This window comes from Schistocerca gregaria, chromosome X (genome assembly GCF_023897955.1).
Source record: "Schistocerca gregaria isolate iqSchGreg1 chromosome X, iqSchGreg1.2, whole genome shotgun sequence".
Classification (NCBI taxonomy): Eukaryota; Metazoa; Arthropoda; class Insecta; order Orthoptera; family Acrididae; genus Schistocerca; species Schistocerca gregaria.
Genome location: NC_064931.1, coordinates 385,639,929 through 385,659,349, shown reverse-complemented (window position 1 = coordinate 385,659,349; position 19,421 = coordinate 385,639,929). Strand labels below are relative to the sequence as shown.

The 19,421-nt window shown below is 40.5% G+C and overlaps 1 protein-coding gene across 2 annotated transcripts in view; it reads right to left on the bottom strand.

Moving 5' to 3' along the window:
- LOC126298532 (DNA polymerase zeta catalytic subunit) overlaps positions 1-19,421 on the bottom strand; it is a 214,151-nt gene that overhangs the window by 121,726 nt on the left and 73,004 nt on the right. For both annotated transcript variants that reach the window (XM_049989893.1, XM_049989894.1), the window contains exons 9-12: positions 19,134-19,322; positions 18,709-18,850; positions 12,092-13,341; positions 1,145-1,205 (exon numbers count right to left, since the gene is read on the bottom strand). In XM_049989893.1, the coding sequence (XP_049845850.1) occupies positions 1,145-1,205; positions 12,092-13,341; positions 18,709-18,850; positions 19,134-19,322 (1,642 nt within the window). The remainder of the gene's footprint in view (positions 1-1,144; positions 1,206-12,091; positions 13,342-18,708; positions 18,851-19,133; positions 19,323-19,421) is intronic.

Sequence of the window (19,421 nt, the reverse complement as noted above, 5' to 3'; positions counted from 1 at the left end):
TGTGGACTCAAGAGGTCATCACTGAACATACGGGCATCAATTGTTTGAAATAACATCCAGACAGAAGCAACATGTGTGAAATCAAAATAAACTCCTGCTGTGACAACTGAATAACTCTATGCCCCCGACAATCTTGTTGGGTCCCAAGCAGACACCTGAGACTGCAACCACTGCCATCTATACTTCTAAGCCAGCCCAGGTCCAGACTGCCTATTTTGAGGCTTGGACACACTACCCACGAAAGCTCTTCACCTCCACCCCTGACAAGACATGGGTAAAACCTCTGCTTCCACTGCATGCCCACTGTGCTGCGACCAACAGGGTGGGTAACAGACTGTGGGGAACCTATGGAGGTTCAACCACTGCCCCCAGCTGTGCAAGTCCCAACCCCACCGGAACAACAAGTTACCAAGACCAAATGTGCACTAAGAGCTGTAACTCAGCTGTTGACAGGACCTGTCTTGAGCCCCTTTGTCGTCAGTCCATGTTTCACCCTGGGTAGAACTGCTCCTAAGAGATGCCAGGTAAATGGGAGAAGGACCTAATGTTGTGCCACTCAAGTGATACGGAAATCGATTCAAAGAGACAGTAACAGTATGTGCGTAGCATATAGTTTCACTTGCAGCAGCTGCAGACGTTTCAAACCCATTTATTTTTCTCTAAAACTGTGAAGACAATCTTTAAAAGGGTCGAAGACTAGGGTTTAACATCCCATACACACTGAGGTCATTAGAGATGGAGTAAAAACTCAGACTGTTTCGTGGATGGGAAGGAAATCGGCTGTGTACTTTCAAGGGAACCATCCTGGTATTTGCCTGGAGTGATTTAGAGAATTTGCGGAAAACCTAAATGTGGATGGTCAGATGCAGATTTGAACCATCATCCTCCCAAATCGGTATCTACTGAGCTAACCACCAGCACTAACTCTAGCGTTGAGTGAAAAATTCATTCTGCATATGAAAGCTGCCTGTTCCATTAAAAATATCACAACAAATTCCAGGTCTTCTTTGTAAAAATGATGATTCCAAGTTTTGTTATTTGCAGCCAAGTTGATGCCTACAACTGATGAAGACAGCTAGAGTAGTTCTCATATGATTACTTCACTAAGAGCACTAATAAATAACTTGAAACACACAAAACTTACCTAGAATGTTCATTGCCAGTGGTAATACAGTACTGCTTCTTGCATTCATCATCTGACTTTCCTGAAATTAGTAAAATTATGTTTCACAGTACAGTATGTCAAAATAATTTTTCAGTATTATAAAATGAAAATATATTACCATTAATAATGATGATGCACAATAGTAAACTGCTTAACTGTAGCTGACAGATTGACCATAGCTACTATGATGGGCTCTACACTGCTAAAGACACTTTCAAGTAAATTTTGGTAAGTGCCTTCATATACTCTAACACTGGTAAGGATTGCAGTACATACAATGGCACAAATGAATCAAGAATGAATGCAGAACAGTGTTCCTACTCGTGAGTGCATGGTGCACCAGGTAGTATAGAGGGCATGACAATGCCATTTACAGCTGCAGAGCAAAGCAGAGTCAACGTGTCCCAAGTGGGCCAGTGACAGGTGGCCAAGTGGTAATGTCAAATTTTGATGTGCCCAGAACTTCTACCATATTGGTCATTTGAACACATGTGTTGCCAGTATTCGAAGCATGTTACTTATCTGATTGTACCACGGCAATCATGGAAGATATGGAGAAACACAACAGATAATTTTAAGAAATGCAATACACTAAACTTTCCAAAACCACATATGTGTTGGCAACATACCTTTATTGAGTTTATTAGGGTGAAGAATATGGTAACAGACTAATCTTGTAAAATTAATAACTATTTAACCAAGGGTGACACAGTAGCAATCAAGGTGTCACATTAAAGAGCTTGGTAAGACAGCCTTCTGATGTGTCCACTTTTGCTGGCAACATCATACTGTGACAAGAAAATATTTTAAAGGTGACCCAGAGCAGAGTGAATAAGCATGGCAGACTATTGACTGTAGACTGATATACTGGGCAGCCTGCAAGTGCTTTTTAGCATTTCCCATGCCATTTTAGGCAAATGCTGGGCTGCTTCCCAAATTTCACCCCAGAGAATATGATAGACAAACAGTTAAAATACAGTAACACACAGAACAAAGTTTACATGATTCACAGAGAGATGGTACACATGCTTCCCTCCCTCAGATTACCTTGATCACCATGGCATCAGGAAGGGCACCTGCCCACTAAGTTAAATAAATTAAAATCTGCCAAATCCTGGAAATGTATACACCACACTAGATAGGATCAATGCGAGGAGGAAGAGGAGGATTATGGGCCCAGTAGTCCACCTCATGGATATATAAGGTACGGTCTTCCAACATTTTGGAAAGGCACAAAAGTGTTACTGCTTGCGTCATAGTGTGAGGAGTCATTGAGTATGACATCAGGTCACTGCTGGTAGTGACTGTGAGAATGCTCAGAGTACAACTGTATCTCATGGACATCCTCATGTACTACCTTTCATTGAACAGTAACATGGTGCCATTTTTTCAACACGACAATGTTTGTCCACACATGTCACATGTCTCTATGAATTATCTGCATGGTGTTGAGGTACTTCTATGCCAGCAAGATCCCCAGACCTGACCCTGAAAGAATGTGTGTGGGACCAGCTTGGATGTCAACTCTGTCTCATTGTCATTATCCAGGATATCAATGACCAGTTACAACGGTCGTGGGCCAGCTTGCCTCAGGAGAGAATACAGTTGGACTGTAGTACCCTTCCCAACCGAATCAGTGCATGCATCCTGGCCAAAAAATTAGGTGAAATAATACCACTAAATGCTTTGGACGGAGAATCTAACTTAGCAAGAGCAAGGAAAATGGATGTGGCTTTTCAAACAACAAAAAACTTGTAGGCCAGTAACCAGAAATCTTTATTCATAAATGCAAAACTTCGGCACTGTCATTAGGTCAGAACGCCTTTTGTCAAATGCATCCAGTGGAAGCCATGGGTGGCAAAATGTGTGGGCAAGTGGCCAAGTTGGAAGTTAGGTCCTTTCCAGGTATGTGAATTCACAATTCCTGTTTCCACGGTTCCCTTTGGTAACTCCCTGGCTTTCTTCTGTCTTCCGCTGATGATGGTTTTGAATGCTTGCATCTCTGGGTGATCGACAACATATTGTCTAATATCTTTTATGAAGGAAGTTCCCTGCACTATTATCTAGGTGTAGCTATTTTTTTGCAAAATTTTGAGAGTGAAAGAGCTTTAACATTCTCTAGTTTTTTCACTGGCAGATAGGTCCATATTAGTTGAATTCTTTATGTCACAGCAGGCATAACTTTGAGCTAGAACAATGTTATTGCAGTTGGCTGGTATACATTTTACATCTTTAAGGGATGCCGTAAATGGCTTTTGTTGCAGCTAACACTCACTCTTGTACATGCAGAGAGAAAGTGGTTCCAGTTGTTTGCAACGTAACTCCCAAATATTTAAAGCTGGACATGAATTCTAATGTTGACCCACCAAACAAGATGGTCTACTTGTGATATTCTTCCTCCTTGTTCAAACTTCATTGTTTTTGTTTTTGAGCTGTTTATTTCCATCAAGTTTTCTAGTACCCACTATCTGATGGTCTCCTTGGTGGCTTGTAGATCTTCTAGACTCCTGGAGAGGATGACCACATAATCTGCATACATAAGCAGTTCTACATTTCTTGTGCCTATGATATGTCCAATGTCACTATGTTAAAGAGTACTAGACTCATCGGATCTCCTTGTAGGGCTCCTCTGTTTTGGATGATATCTTTTGACATTGATATGCCACTGTATATTTCTATATGGTTTGCAACTAGAATTAATTTGCATATTTCTAGTTTGCCACTTCATTTACCTAGTATATTCTCTAGCTGCTGGATGAGGCTCTTCCTGTCGATACCGCTGAATGCTTTAGAGAAGTCTATAAAGAACATGTACACTGGGGTAGGGGGTTGTGCTAGATTCATTGCTACTTCTTGAATGACTTCTTGAACAGTGCGCACTGTTTTTCTACCTGTAGTGAAACCATATTGATTCACTGGGATATTAGTACACAGTCTTTGTTCACTGTGCCCTAATAGGAGTTTAGAGAAGAGTTTAAACTTTAAACATAACACCTCATACACCAATTCCTCTACAGGAGTCTGGGTCCTCTTTCCAGCCTTTGCCTTTGTAGAGCACAGTTGTAAGTTTCTGGAGTGTGGAAGTGAGTTGTTCTTGAGACATTAATTGACTGGGAATGCCAAGTGTTCTGCCAGATCTTAGATTGTATCCTTCAGGTGTTCCCTGTATATCCCATTCGGCCATGCCGCCTTAATATTCTTTCCATTCCTTATAAGATGGTTGACTTCTTCAGCTGCAATTAGGTCCATGACTTGTTTGCTTGCAATGTGCAGTGTGAAGCCGTTCGACATTTTATCCACAGGGTGGTTTCTGAAGTGTAGCTTTCATTGCTCCATGTTTACAATGGAGGTCAATTTGAGCTTCTTAAAGGACCTTAGGAGTATGTAGCATTTCATTTCTGTCTCAGCATCAGCAGCTCGTGGCCTTGTGGTTAGTGTCGTTGACTCTTGATGACAGAGCTCTGGGTTTGATTACCAGCTGGGTCGAATACTTTTTTTTTTTTTTTTTTTTTTTTTTTTTTTTTTTTTTTTTTTTTTTTTAATTGGGACTGCATGTGTGTGTTGTCCTCATAACCATTTTATCATCAATGTGCAGTCGCCAAAGTGGCACTAAATAAACAAACTTGCACTAAGCATCAAAACAAACCCAGATGGGGTCTTCCAACCAATAAATTCATTTGATCAATTCATTTGTGTTCCAGCAATTAATTTCTGTTCAGTGAGGTCATTTGTTATCTTCTTTTCTTTCAGCAGGCATTTGTACATTCAATGTTCTTTACTGTATCCTTTGTTTCATGACGTAACATTCTTCATTGAACCATGGATTTGTGGAGCATCTGAATTTGATTACTTTAGTGCTGGCGTGTGTGATTAAGTCATTCAGAGCAGCTGATGACTGGTCTAATTTTCTCTGCCTCATCATGTGGATTACTGCTAGTAGCTCTGCTTTGATCACTAGCAGAGCTTTCTTAATCTATGTGGCTTGAAACTTGTGGTTTAAGGTTTTTACCTTCATGTCCCTGTGTTTATTTGCTTAATTTGACTTTAGTAACTATTGGAGGTGTTTCTTGATTGAGAGTTTTACTACTTTCACCCATCGCATGACCATGAGCATTTGTGAAGACCAAGTCCATTGGACTCCTCCCATTTGGTGCCATATATGTGTATTCCTCCTCCTGATTTAACAGTCTCAGTTGGTAGATCATGAGAAAATCTGTGACCATTTGTAGTTTTGAATTCCATTTGTCCATGCAACAATTTAGATCACCTTCTAGAACAGTTGGCTTACAGTCTTCTATATTCTCTAGTGCCTTTCCTAGCTTTTTGATGATACTCTTGGGTTCGCTATTGGGTGTGAAGTACGTGCCTATTATATTAATTTTAGCAGCAATTACTGTTAGGGTATTATCTGTATGATCGATTACAGTTGCAGATGCAGTTTTATAAAAAAACTGCCTTAGCCTCCCTGTGGGGTGTTACCTGTCTCCTTCCTTGGCTGCAGAGTGAATTCCGTAGAATTTCCTGATACTTATGTCTTTTGTGCTTAATGTTTCTGTGCAGAACAATATGTCGTTCTCTTGGAAGATGAGCATCAGGGTCATGGCGACGATGGACTTCAGCCCTTCTATGTTCCATGTCTTTATTCAGGTGTAATCTTTCTCATTACTGTTGCTGTGGGAGTTGTGCTTTTGTTGATAGAAAATATACCTCCGACCAGAAATCAGGTGCTGTCTTCTCTGTGTTGGATAAATGTTCAAATGTGTGTGAATCCCTAAGGGACAAAACTGCCAAGGTCAGTGGTCCCTAGACTTACACACTACTTAAAGAAACTTAAGCTAAGAACAAAACACACCCACGCTCGAGGGAGGACACGAACCTCTGGCAGGAGGGACACCGTGCAATCTGTGACATGGCACCTCAAACTGTGCGGCCACTCCACGTGGCTGTGTTGGATAGATAATCTTATTCTGAATGCTTTATTTGTGCCTTTAGTTTGAAGCTGGTCACAGCAGATTTCTCCCGAGATTCCGTTTTCCTTGAGAAACTTTGTTACATCTTCTTGTCTCTGATTTTGGTGTAGTTTACCCTAATAGAGCCACATTTTTTGTTCAGCCTGTTGTAGCTTACAGGTCTCCACTGACTTTTTCCCCTTTATTTCCTGTTCTCTGTTTCTTGGTCTCCTTGCTATTTCTGAGTAGTATGGCAGCTGATCCCTCCTCTTGATCTTCATGTTATGATTTTTTCCTCTCCTTTCTCATTTCCTCTCTTCTACTGGTTGTGGATTTTCCCTGTTTGATGATTTCTCCTCTGTTGACTTTGAATTTGGTTGAATTCCTGCTAACAGCATTGGTTTTTTATTTCTTCTCTTATTTTTCAAAATATTATTTGAGATTTCTTCTATCATGGCTTATAGCCATAGGTTAGTTCTTTCCGCCATTTTATCCTCAATTTCTTTGGTTAGCAGTGTGTTATGGTTTTCATGGGTCACCATTGCTAGGCTGTAGTTTTTAAGTGAGATACCTTGTCTTATCTGGCCCCAGTATGCCAGCAGTGTACTGATGCAGTCTTACGGTTCTCCACATTTCTCTCGCAGCTGACAGCTGCAGAGGCTCATTTGTTAGATTGGTCCAACTGGCTCTCAGCACAAGTGTGTGGTTTCTATTCAGCTCCAGTTCAGCTGTTGTCACTTGGTGCTGGTTGCTGCTTGTAGTTTTGCACATTCTGCCAACAGGTGGTGGCACTTGTCCTGCATGGTGGCTCTCCTCTTCCTTATGTTTTATGTTCATTTGACATTCCCTAACCTCACTCTGTGGTGTTTTATTTCCCTTTATATTGTCATTTAGCACCTCTTTCACTGATATAAAACATATTCTAATGAGGTTCACTGCATAGTGTATGCCATCCTTAATGTCTTGCTTCAGATAACTATTCACTTCCGTGACTTTCATTAAAGTTTCAAGAGCACTCTCAAGCCGTATATCTAACTCAGCAGCCACCTTGCAAATGTAATACATGCCCAAAATATAATTAGAAATGAAAATTTAGAAGTAACAAAGAAGTTTATGAAAGAATAATATGACTGTTAGACACAATAAGAAAGAGACTAATTCTATTCTATGGACACCTTAAAAGGTTAGACGAGAAAAGAAAAACAAAAAGAATTTTTAACTTTTCTGATGATATAAATAAAATAGAAAGAAACTTCCACATGGGAAAAATATATTAAAAACAAAGATTCCAAGACTTACCAAGCGGGAAAGCGCCGGCAGACAGGCACATGAACAAAACACACAAACACACACACACACAGAATTACGAGCTTTCGCAACTGGCAGTTGCTTCGTCAGGAAAGAGGGAAGGAGAGGGAAAAAAGAAAGGATGTGGGTTTTAAGGGAGAGGGTAAGGAGTCATTCCAATCCCGGGAGCGGGAAGACTTCCCTTAGGGGAAAAAAAGGACAGGTGTACACTCGCGCACACACACACACACATATCCATCCGCACATACACAGACACAAGCAGACATATTTAAAGGCAAAGAGTAAGGGCAGAGATGTCAGTCGAGGCGGAAGTACAGAGGCAAAGAAGTTGTTGAAAGACAGGTGAGGTATGAGCGGCGGCAACTTGAAATTAGCGGAGGTTGAGGCCTGGCGGATATCGAGAAGAGAGGATATACTGAGGGGCGAGTTCCCATCTCCGGAGTTCGGATAGGTTGGTGTTGGTGGGAAGTATCCAGATAACTCGGACGGTGTAACACTGTGCCAAGATGTGCTGGCCGTGCATCAAGGCATGTTTAGCCACAGGGTGATCCTCATTACCAACAAACACTGTCTGCCTGTGTCCATTCATGCGAATGGACAGTTTGTTGCTGGTCATTCCCACATAGAAAGCATCACAGTGCAGGCAGGTCAGTTGGTAAATCACGTGGGTGCTTTCACATGTGGCTCTCCCTTTGATCGTGTACACCTTCCGTGTTACAGGACTGGAGTAGGTGGTGGTGGGAGGGTGCATAGGACAGGTTTTACACCGGGGGCGGTTGCAAGGGTAGGAGCCAGAGGGTAGGGGAGGTGGTTTGGGGATTTCATAGGGATGAACCAAGAGGTTACTAAGGTTAGGTGGACGGCGGAAAGACACTCTTGGTGGAGTGGGGAGGATTTCATGAAGGATGGATCTCATTTCGGGGCAGGATTTTAGGAAGTCGTATCCCTGCTGGAGAACCACATTCAGGGTCTGATCCAGTCCCGGGAAGTATTCTGTTACAAGTGGGGCACTTTTGGGGTTCTTCTGTGAGAGGTTCTGGGTTTGAGGGGATGAGGAAGTGGCTCTGGTTATCTGCTTCTGTACCAGGTTGGGAGGGTAGTTGCGGGATGCGAAAGCTGTTTTCAGGTTGTTGGTGTAATGGTCGAGGGATTCAGGACTGGAGCAGATTCGTTTGCCACGAAGGCCTAGGCTGTAGGGAAGGGACCGTTTGATATGGAATGGGTGGCAGCTGTCATAATGGAGGTACTGTTGCTTGTTGGTGGGTTTGATGTGGACGGATGTGTGCAGCTGGCCATTGGACAGATGGAGGTCAACGTCTAGGAAAGTGGCATGGGATTTGGAGTAGGACCAGGTGAAACTGATGGAACCAAAGGAGTTGAGGTTGGAGAGGAAATTCTGGAGTTGTTCTTCACTGTGAGTCCAGATCATGAAGATGTCATCAATAAATCTGTACCAAACTTTGGGTTGGCAGGCTTGGGTAACCAAGAAGGCTTCCTCTAAGCGACCCATAAATAGGTTGGCATACGAGGGGGCCATCCTGGTACCCATGGCTGTTCCCTTTAATTGTTGGTATGTCTGGCCTTCAAAAGTGAAGAAGTTGTGGGTCAGGATGAAGCTGGCTAAGGTGACGAGGAATTTCTCACTTCCAGCCTTGCCTCTCAATCTTTCTTGAAAAACCTTAATCCTACTCCCAACATCACCACAGCCGAATCCCAGGCTATCTGTGATCTGAAAGCTGACCGATCCATCATCATTCTTCCGGCTGACAAGGGTTCCACGACCGTGGTACTTGATCGTCGGGAGTATGTGACTGAGGGACTGCGTCAGCTTTCAGACAACTCTACATACAAAGTTTGCCGAGGTAATCCCATTCCTGATGTCCAGGCTGAGCTTCAAGGAATCCTCAGAACCTTAGGCCCCCTACAAAACCTTTCACCTGACTCCATCAAACTCCTCACCCCACCGACACCTCGCACTCCTACCTTCTACCTACTTCCTAAAATTCACAAACCCAAACATCCTGGCCGCCCCATTGTAGCTGGTTACCAAGTCCCCACAGAACGTATCTCTGCCTACATAGATCAACACCTTCAACCCATTACATGCAGTCTCCCATCCTTCATCAAAGACACCAACCACTTTCTCGAACGCCTGGGATCCGTACCCAGTCTGTTACCCCCGGAAACCATCCTTGTAACCATTGATGCCACTTCCCTATACACAAATATCCCGCACGTCCAGGGCCTCGCTGCAATGGAACACTTCCTTTCACGCCGATCACCTGCCACCCTACCTAAAACCTCTTTCCTCGTCACCTTAGCCAGCTTCATCCTGACCCACAACTTCTTCACTTTTGAAGGCCAGACATACCAACAATTAAAGGGAACAGCCATGGGTACCAGGATGGCCCCCTCGTATGCCAACCTATTTATGGGTCGCTTAGAGGAAGCCTTCTTGGTTACCCAAGCCTGCCAACCCAAAGTTTGGTACAGATTTATTGATGACATCTTCATGATCTGGACTCACAGTGAAGAACAACTCCAGAATTTCCTCTCCAACCTCAACTCCTTTGGTTCCATCAGTTTCACCTGGTCCTACTCCAAATCCCATGCCACTTTCCTAGACGTTGACCTCCATCTGTCCAATGGCCAGCTGCACACATCCGTCCACATCAAACCCACCAACAAGCAACAGTACCTCCATTATGACAGCTGCCACCCATTCCATATCAAACGGTCCCTTCCCTACAGCCTAGGCCTTCGTGGCAAACGAATCTGCTCCAGTCCTGAATCCCTCGACCATTACACCAACAACCTGAAAACAGCTTTCGCATCCCGCAACTACCCTCCCAACCTGGTACAGAAGCAGATAACCAGAGCCACTTCCTCATCCCCTCAAACCCAGAACCTCTCACAGAAGAACCCCAAAAGTGCCCCACTTGTAACAGAATACTTCCCGGGACTGGATCAGACCCTGAATGTGGTTCTCCAGCAGGGATACGACTTCCTAAAATCCTGCCCCGAAATGAGATCCATCCTTCATGAAATCCTCCCCACTCCACCAAGAGTGTCTTTCCGCCGTCCACCTAACCTTCGTAACCTCTTGGTTCATCCCTATGAAATCCCCAAACCACCTCCCCTACCCTCTGGCTCCTACCCTTGCAACCGCCCCCGGTGTAAAACCTGTCCTATGCACCCTCCCACCACCACCTACTCCAGTCCTGTAACACGGAAGGTGTACACGATCAAAGGGAGAGCCACATGTGAAAGCACCCACGTGATTTACCAACTGACCTGCCTGCACTGTGATGCTTTCTATGTGGGAATGACCAGCAACAAACTGTCCATTCGCATGAATGGACACAGGCAGACAGTGTTTGTTGGTAATGAGGATCACCCTGTGGCTAAACATGCCTTGATGCACGGCCAGCACATCTTGGCACAGTGTTACACCGTCCGAGTTATCTGGATACTTCCCACCAACACCAACCTATCCGAACTCCGGAGATGGGAACTCGCCCTTCAGTATATCCTCTCTTCTCGATATCCGCCAGGCCTCAACCTCCGCTAATTTCAAGTTGCCGCCGCTCATACCTCACCTGTCTTTCAACAACTTCTTTGCCTCTGTACTTCCGCCTCGACTGACATCTCTGCCCTTACTCTTTGCCTTTAAATATGTCTGCTTGTGTCTGTGTATGTGCGGATGGATATGTGTGTGTGTGTGTGCGCGAGTGTACACCTGTCCTTTTTTTCCCCTAAGGGAAGTCTTCCCGCTCCCGGGATTGGAATGACTCCTTACCCTCTCCCTTAAAACCCACATCCTTTCTTTTTTCCCTCTCCTTCCCTCTTTCCTGACGAAGCAACTGCCAGTTGCGAAAGCTCGTAATTCTGTGTGTGTGTGTGTTTTGTTCATGTGCCTGTCTGCCGGCGCTTTCCCGCTTGGTAAGTCTTGGAATCTGTGTTTTTAATATATTTTTAACTTTTCTGATAGAAAACCAAAAACATCAATGATGTAGATCCAAGAAGTTAAAGCAGACCCGAGGGAAATGGAAATAAAGTTGGAAGAAATAAGAAAAAGAGAAAAGTTTGGAGCAAGAGTAAAAAGTTTCAACAGCTTCCATGGGAAAATAAAGGAAAAGACAGGAGCAATATGGACAGAAGAAAGAAAAGAACAGCTTAGAGAAAGAATGAAAACGCTACTGGAAGGAAAGTAAAGAGAAAAGATGTGTTATTTCCCCCATAGGCCAAACCAATAATAATAATAATAATAATAATAATAATAATAATAATTATTATTATTATTATTATTATTATTATCATTATTATACATGTTCAATTACCCGAAAGTTCCTAAATGCAATGTAACATATACTGTACAGTTCAAAGGAAGTCACGCCTGATGAAGGTCCGTGTCACTTTCCATTTTTAACCAGACATAACGTCAGAGAGGAAAGAAATAATAATAATAATAATAATAATAATAATAATAATAATAATAAGCCATGGACTGACATCAAGAGTTATTATAAAATGAAATAATTTTTGTCTTAGAATGACAACAAAGCATCTCAGTTTAGAGAACATGCACAATAATCACTTTCAGCTGTCACTAAGGACTATATTCTTTTGATAATTTATGCAATGTGAATAGATGAAATCTTTCACTCACCAGCTGTAGTGGCATCTTTGAGTTTTTCTTTCTGTTTGGAGTCACAGTTCAACCGTAAAAGATTTCCAGCAGCATTTGATGAGTCTTCAGGTGCATCAATTGCCATTTTGTTTTTGTTTATGTATGAAATATTATTTTTACTTTCACAGTGATCTACAGCTGTCTCCACTTCTTGAGATGTTCTTTGAAGATTTATGGAATGAAATTCCTTCTTTGGAGATTTCTGCAAAAGTATATTTAAAGCTTTATATGAGCCCTTCTTCTGAGATTTACCAGGACTAGACTGATCTTCACATTGTTTTCCCTTGGTTTTCTTTGGGAGCTGAGGAGCATCATCACGTTCTTCAGTAACCACGGCAGATGACTTGACATTAGCTGTTACGCATGTTTCCTTTGATGTAACAACAGATGATGTACAAGACATATAATTTTTAGTTTTAATTTGAGATTCAAACATTTTATCAGCGACAGATAAAGACTTCTGTTGCAGTTCAATGGTCTCTGTTGTAGGAAATGCTTTCAAGGCTTTTATCTTTCGTCGTCTTTTCTTCTTCTTCTGCATCTGCTTTACATCTTTCTCATTCCAAGTGGCTGTGTATTCTTGCATACTAACATCACTTTCAACTGAACCATAAGAATCGTCAGAGTCATTATTTCCATCAAGGGAAGGGACTTTCCACTTTTTCCTACTGCACTTTCTCTTCTTGGATTTACTTAATTTCTCTGAAGTAACAGCATTTAAATCACTTGTTTTTACATTTCCTGAAAGTTGTGCTTCCAGTGTTTTTGTGCTTCCCAAAGCTTGTATAACATTCTGCAATGGTTCTAATTTAACATAACATGGCTTAATTTTAAGACTTCCTTGACATGGCAACTTGCTATTTTTCTTCCTGCTTCTTCCACTGCAAGATCCACCCAAATTACAATGTTTACAATGTGTTTGAGAGCTATTCTTTTTCTCACTTTCTTTCTGATTTTTTCTTATTCTGTCAATATGACTACAAGATGTTTCATTCATTTTCTGCAACTTTTGAGATGATCTAGCAGCTCGAGGGCGTAGCTTCATTTGGGTTTCAAGTCCATTCTTCTCTACCAGACTCTTGTCATTATCCTTGGCAGTGCAAACAACATTATTAGAGGTTTCACTTGTTTTTGTGAATTCTGGGATGACATCTCTACTAATAGAGTCAACATCCATTTTTGTCTCCACACACTCAGTAATTTTTAGTCTGTCCACTCCATTATCAGAGCTGAAACAATTAAAAGTAGCCTTGTATGAGAAAGTCTGCTTACGAATATAACAAACAAAACAGGGGCTGAAACTGATAGCTTGAAATCTGCACAACTGTATTACACCTATAAATGGTATAATCATTTTGATGTATATTTCACACATTTTAAATGGTAAAGTTCTTTTCTATCCAGATTCTGGACAGGTTCAACAATAAAATCTGCCTTGCAAATTTTTAGTAAAACTGTCACTAAAATGGAAATTTTCAATCATTGAAGAGGCACACAGCGACAAAAACATTAAGAATACACTCAAGGTGACAGGAGAAACTGAATGATGGCATAACTGGTTTTTCCTAAAAATTTGCACATTTATGTGTATAAATACATACGAGGACCTCCCTAAAGGAACATTTGTTTTTATATCCAGAAAACTGCAGCTACAATTAGCCCTCCCATGTGGAACATGATGAATATAAGGGGATCTGGATATCATCTGTCAGGGAGAACTGAGAAAACTGTAGTCTCCATTTGAAACAGCTCTATAGAGCACAATTTTTTAGTTAATTTAAAAATATAAACTCTACTGGCTTTATTTTTTTGCACAGTTTGTTCATACATGGAAGTGTTTCATTGCAAATAAGGTAACAATGTTAATGTCTACTTATGTGCATTAGCTCCCCTGGTGGCTCCCTAGTTGCTGTGTTTCGAGAAATGTAATATTCATCAAGTTCTCATTTCAGAAGCAACAAACTAATAATTATGTGGTAACAAAATTTTTATCTAAGTCAAAAGCAACCTAACCAGTAATACAGTACTTGGATTGCCAATCTTCTTCGCTTAAGTAGCAAGTGTGCTTTTACCTGTTGCCACTGGCAGCATTTTTATGTTGTTTTTATTATTTATGATGTAGTACTTACAGATGCACCATAAAAGGAAATTTACTATGATGCATAGACAGTAGATTGACACTTTTTAAAGTGATACCACAGTTTTTATTGGGCTAACCCCTCCCCCCCCCCCCCCCCCCCAATTTGGCTCTATCCCACAAAAAGGAAACCAACTCTGCACAAATTTCTTCTGCATGTAAAGTCGTCCATTACTTAATGTAAGTAGGATTTTAGTTCAATTTCCTTAATGTGTTATCATTACACAGATCATGTTGGTTGGGAAATGTAATATCAATATCTACATCTACATCTACATCTACATCCATACTCCGCAAGCCACCTGACGGTGTGTGGCAGAGGGTACTTTGAGTACCTCTATCGGTTCTCCGTTCTATTCCAGTCCCGTATTGTTCGTGGAAAGAAGGATTGTCGGTATGCCTCTATGTGGGCTCTAATCTCTCTGATTTTATCCTCTTGGTCTCTTTGCGAGATATACGTAGGAGGGAGCAATATACTGCTTGACTCCTCGGTGAAGGTATGTTCTCAAAACTTCAACAAAAGCCCGTACCTCAATAAAAGTACAGAGTTTAGAGTCAACCAATCTGTCTCTATTTATGAATCGACATTGGAAATTGGGTAATCCCAGTAGCCTTTCACTTTAGGAGGAAACTAGTAGAGGTACCAAGAAAAAGTTCTTCAGTTTAATTCTGGCAGAGAATATATTTTGTCTCTATGCAATAACTGGAAATATACTGTCATCTGTCACCTAAAATGTGCCGTGAGTGCTTTGGCACTCAGGCCCAGACATGGCCCATGAGATGAAATGTTGGCCGCCCCTAATCGACAAGGTGTTTAGAAGATAGTACCATAAAATAGATTAGTAAAAAGCTCAAGGATACTAGGTGCTCTTGTTGTACATGTGGATAAATCAAAGCCAGCACCAGTTAGATCAGAAAACAGTATGTAAATAACTACACAGACAGGTCAAGGTTCAACTTAACATCTAAACATTTGACACATATTGAAGAACACTAAAGAACACAAAAGTTTTCCCAGGTCCCTATAAAAAGAACACCATAATTCAGATGAGCTCATCTGCCCCTAGATTTCTGGAAGTTCTTAAGACTCATGAAGAAAATATGCTTCTCTGCCCAATTATTAATGAAACGAGTGATCCTGTTATTAGCCAAATATTTGGATAAAAATTTTTAAATATCCACTAAAGCACAGCATAGCGAATAGGAATGAACTTATTAGTAAAGTATCTGACTTAGCAGCCCTGAAGGAACTTCATTTGTTTCCTTCGACATAAGAATTATGTATACAAGTATCCTGACAGACCAGGTAAAGCACAAAGTTAGTGAGAATCTTAAGGAACACAGTAGAAGATCACCTGATGAGACTGACGATGTACTTCAGCTGCTGCAGCTGGTTTTAAGTTTTAACTACATTAAATTTGGGGGGAAATGGGCTCACCACTTTCATACCACCTAGCCAACAGAACATGATGGTTAACTTCAATAGTCATTCCAGTACAATAGTCTTTTGGGCTAGGTATGTGGATGATATTTTATTACACATGGGTTCCTTTCAGGATTGCATTGATTTTCTGGGAGGAGTTGAATAAAATACATGATAATATCCAACTCACCATGGAAGAGAGTATTGACAGTTTTCTTCCCTTTTTGCATTTGTCCATCAGGATTAATGGTAATACTATCAGCTATGATATTTAAATAAAGACAACTACTTCGAAGCTAGTAATCCACAGCTCCTCTAACCACCCTTTGTAGTACAAGAAGGCAGCCTTTAGGGCACTGCTTCATAGATTACACAGTGTCTCTTTGTCACATGAAGCTCACGACTACAAATTTAGGATAATCGACTTTATAGCATATTCTAATGGATATGATGCAGACTTTATCAACAGCATTAACAGAAATGTGTTGCAGGAAATGAATATAGGGCGTAATAATGTGGGCACCTCTGCATCATCTAGTACTCCAATTACGCTAGTCCCAACACGTAACACACCTTATAGTGACAGTAAATATATATGGATACCTTATAATGGTAATAGTTCTAATAAGGTTGGTCTTTGTACCAAAGAATAATGGCCTAAAGTTTAGGCACACGAAGGAGACAAAGCGGGAAAAGCTTTTAGTCACCAAGTGTGTATTGAATCACAGATGATTCCAGATATATGGTTCAGATGGGAAGCTTTGAGGTCTGTTTTAGAGAGCATAGAAACAACTCAGGCTCCAGGACGGCTCTAAGCACACATCTTCATGAAACAGGCAATTCAATTACTAACATCCATTCAAATTTACAGGTGCTGCACTTTGAAAATAATGATACCACACTCAACATTTTCTTAACATGCAGACTGGGATGCAGTCTACTGCACAAGTTTGATCGTCTACGTAGATAGTATTTAGTCTACCCACACACCTAACTGATGCATCCCTGCAGGACATTGTTATTTTTTGTTGAGGTCCTTGGTTTTATTTAGTTTTATTGTCAGCTGATGCAACTGTACATTTTTTATGAAAACATAGTTCTTTATGTACTGTGCAATACTAGATACACTATAAATGTGGTGGTTTGTAGAAATAGAGCAATATAGCGTTCAAAAAATGTTGTTAGCTAGGCTTCCCAGAGTTATGTTTCTTTATTTTTAGCTATGAGTGTCTTTAAAAAAGAAAAATAATCCTAATGACATAATAACATGTAACCTTGTCAGTCTTTGTTGTCATCTATCTTGTTCAAACTGTCATCTGTTTTCTATTCTATGAACTAGTTTGCTTGTTTCTTTATCTGCACCACATATTTTGACCAATATTTTTCCCCTACGTCTTCTCTTGTACTGATTTCTGTGCACGTAGATGGGTACATAGTATTTCCGAATTTGCATATAACACTTTGTTTACAGTTCACTACACTGCAGGCCCTTCTCCCGATTGGTGAAAAACAATTTATTCCAAGTTTGACAGCAATTTTCTTTCCCACTCTCCATTTACCTTGTTTATACATGATTCTTTTGCTGTATCAACAGGACTTCACTTCTGAGATGACTCCACATGGAAAATTCCAGAGGACTGAGGTCAGTTGACATTGGAGGTCAAAATACATGCACTGTTTGACATATTCATTTTGGAATATATAGATGCATTATATGCCAAACCTCTGAATCACACAGTCTTCTCAAGCTTTATGAGATGATCTGTGAGCGGGTGAAAGAATTTGTAATTCACTGCAAAGAAGAGTGCAGTATTTATCCAAATGCATGGATGACACACAGAACACCTACTCTAACATGTGTGAGTGTAAACTGTAACATGCAATGTGCTGCAACAGAATTTCATTTCTTGTTTCGTAGGCCATCAATGAAATTTGAGCCCAATTAGATGAGAACTTAATTGAAAAGTTTACATTTAAAATACATTTGTATTGAGTATGGCAATACTTCAAACAGAAGTCAGCAGCGACTTGCAACCATACATTCACAGTTATCTTGTAAATGGCTCATTTGCAACCTCATGTTTACTACAATGTTTATACTTCTACTACTCTGTATTTTCACATTCCAGTGTTTGCTGTTAATTATGATACAACATGTATATTGTGTTTTACCACATGGTAAATCCGAATATGACAGAAGCCAGTAAAGTTTCACACCAACTAAGACATAGAGGAGAAGATGTGTAACAAGCACTCCTTTTGAAGAACGACATGAAAATAGAGGACTTCACTAAGTAGTGCCAGCTCAATGAAACAATGCACCAGGAACAAATATGTCAAAAGAAGCTCATTTTCAATCTTCTGCCAGTATTTTTAATTTAATGTTTACAAATTATTTAAAATTTTAGTAACTTTTGTCAACAAAATGTATGGAGACTTAAGAAAATCCTGTAGTATATACAAACAGAGAAGTGCTCTCTATCCAAGAAGGAGAAAAACATCATATGTGGTTTGGCTTGTGTTTATGTAATAAAACTGCTTTCGGTATTAAGTGTTGGCTACCACTAGCAGTCCAAAAAAAGTGAAGTGATTCAAATCGTTATTAAGGAGTTCTTGAGATTGATAAGCTTCTGTGATGTTCAAGCACAACCAAATTATCAATTCAAGAGCGTTTAGGCAGTGATAAAATGTTGGACTAGACCTGCATTTAAGTTTCAGTTTACTTAGCCTGAGAAGTTTCCTTTTGTCCCTAAATTTGCACACTGAGCACAAGTTGTTTGTTCCACAACACAATGCAGCTGCTCACAAGTTTGGGATCAGGTGCCATGTGACTCACAGGCTTGTGCCAAAAAGGAATCCTCTACTGTACAGAATGAGTCTCATTTCTACATATACACCATATTTCACCCTAATGTCTAATGTCCACTGGAGCCTGTGTAGAGGAAATGTCTAGTAACTAACATCTACAGTTACTATGACAAATGTTCCTGACTGCAGAGGACACTAAATGATGTACTATGATTAAAAAATACATACTTGTCAAAAATAAAATCGGTGTTGTTAGCATCAATTATTTTGTCTTTCTCTTGCTTTGTAACTGCAGAATAATCCAGCAATATTCCTTCATTTTCTAATTCTGGTTTCGAGTCCTGTATACTACTTTTACTGGCCTTTATTCCTGAAAATATACAACAAAAGCTTTATGTAATTAAAATATAAGATGAAGAGAGAATGAAAATGTGCATGCTGCTTCACGCACACACACACACACACACACACACACACACACACACACACACACACACACACACACACACACACACAAATACAAATAAATTATGGAAATAATGAAACTAAATGTCTCATAATACATCTAGCAGTTATTTTAACTAACTTCATAAAATCTTTTGAGAACACAGGGCAGTAGTCAACTAAATGACAGCACATAACAAAATACTTACCAGTATCTTCATCTGTTCCAAATTCAACTTTCTCCATCATTGATCGACTAAGTACATCATCATCATCTTCTTCTTCTCCATCGGACTCTTCATCAATTTTTTGTGAACCAAGAATGCTATCATCATCAACTTTTCTTTCAGCTGCCAAATCTCCTAAGAGCACAGCCAAATCTATGTCTTGAGATGACACTGAGTAAAACAGAAGAGAACTAAAGCTTAATCAAAATAACAAGTCAGGGAATACATATACAAATTTTGAATTGAAAAATTGGAAATAAAGAAGAATAA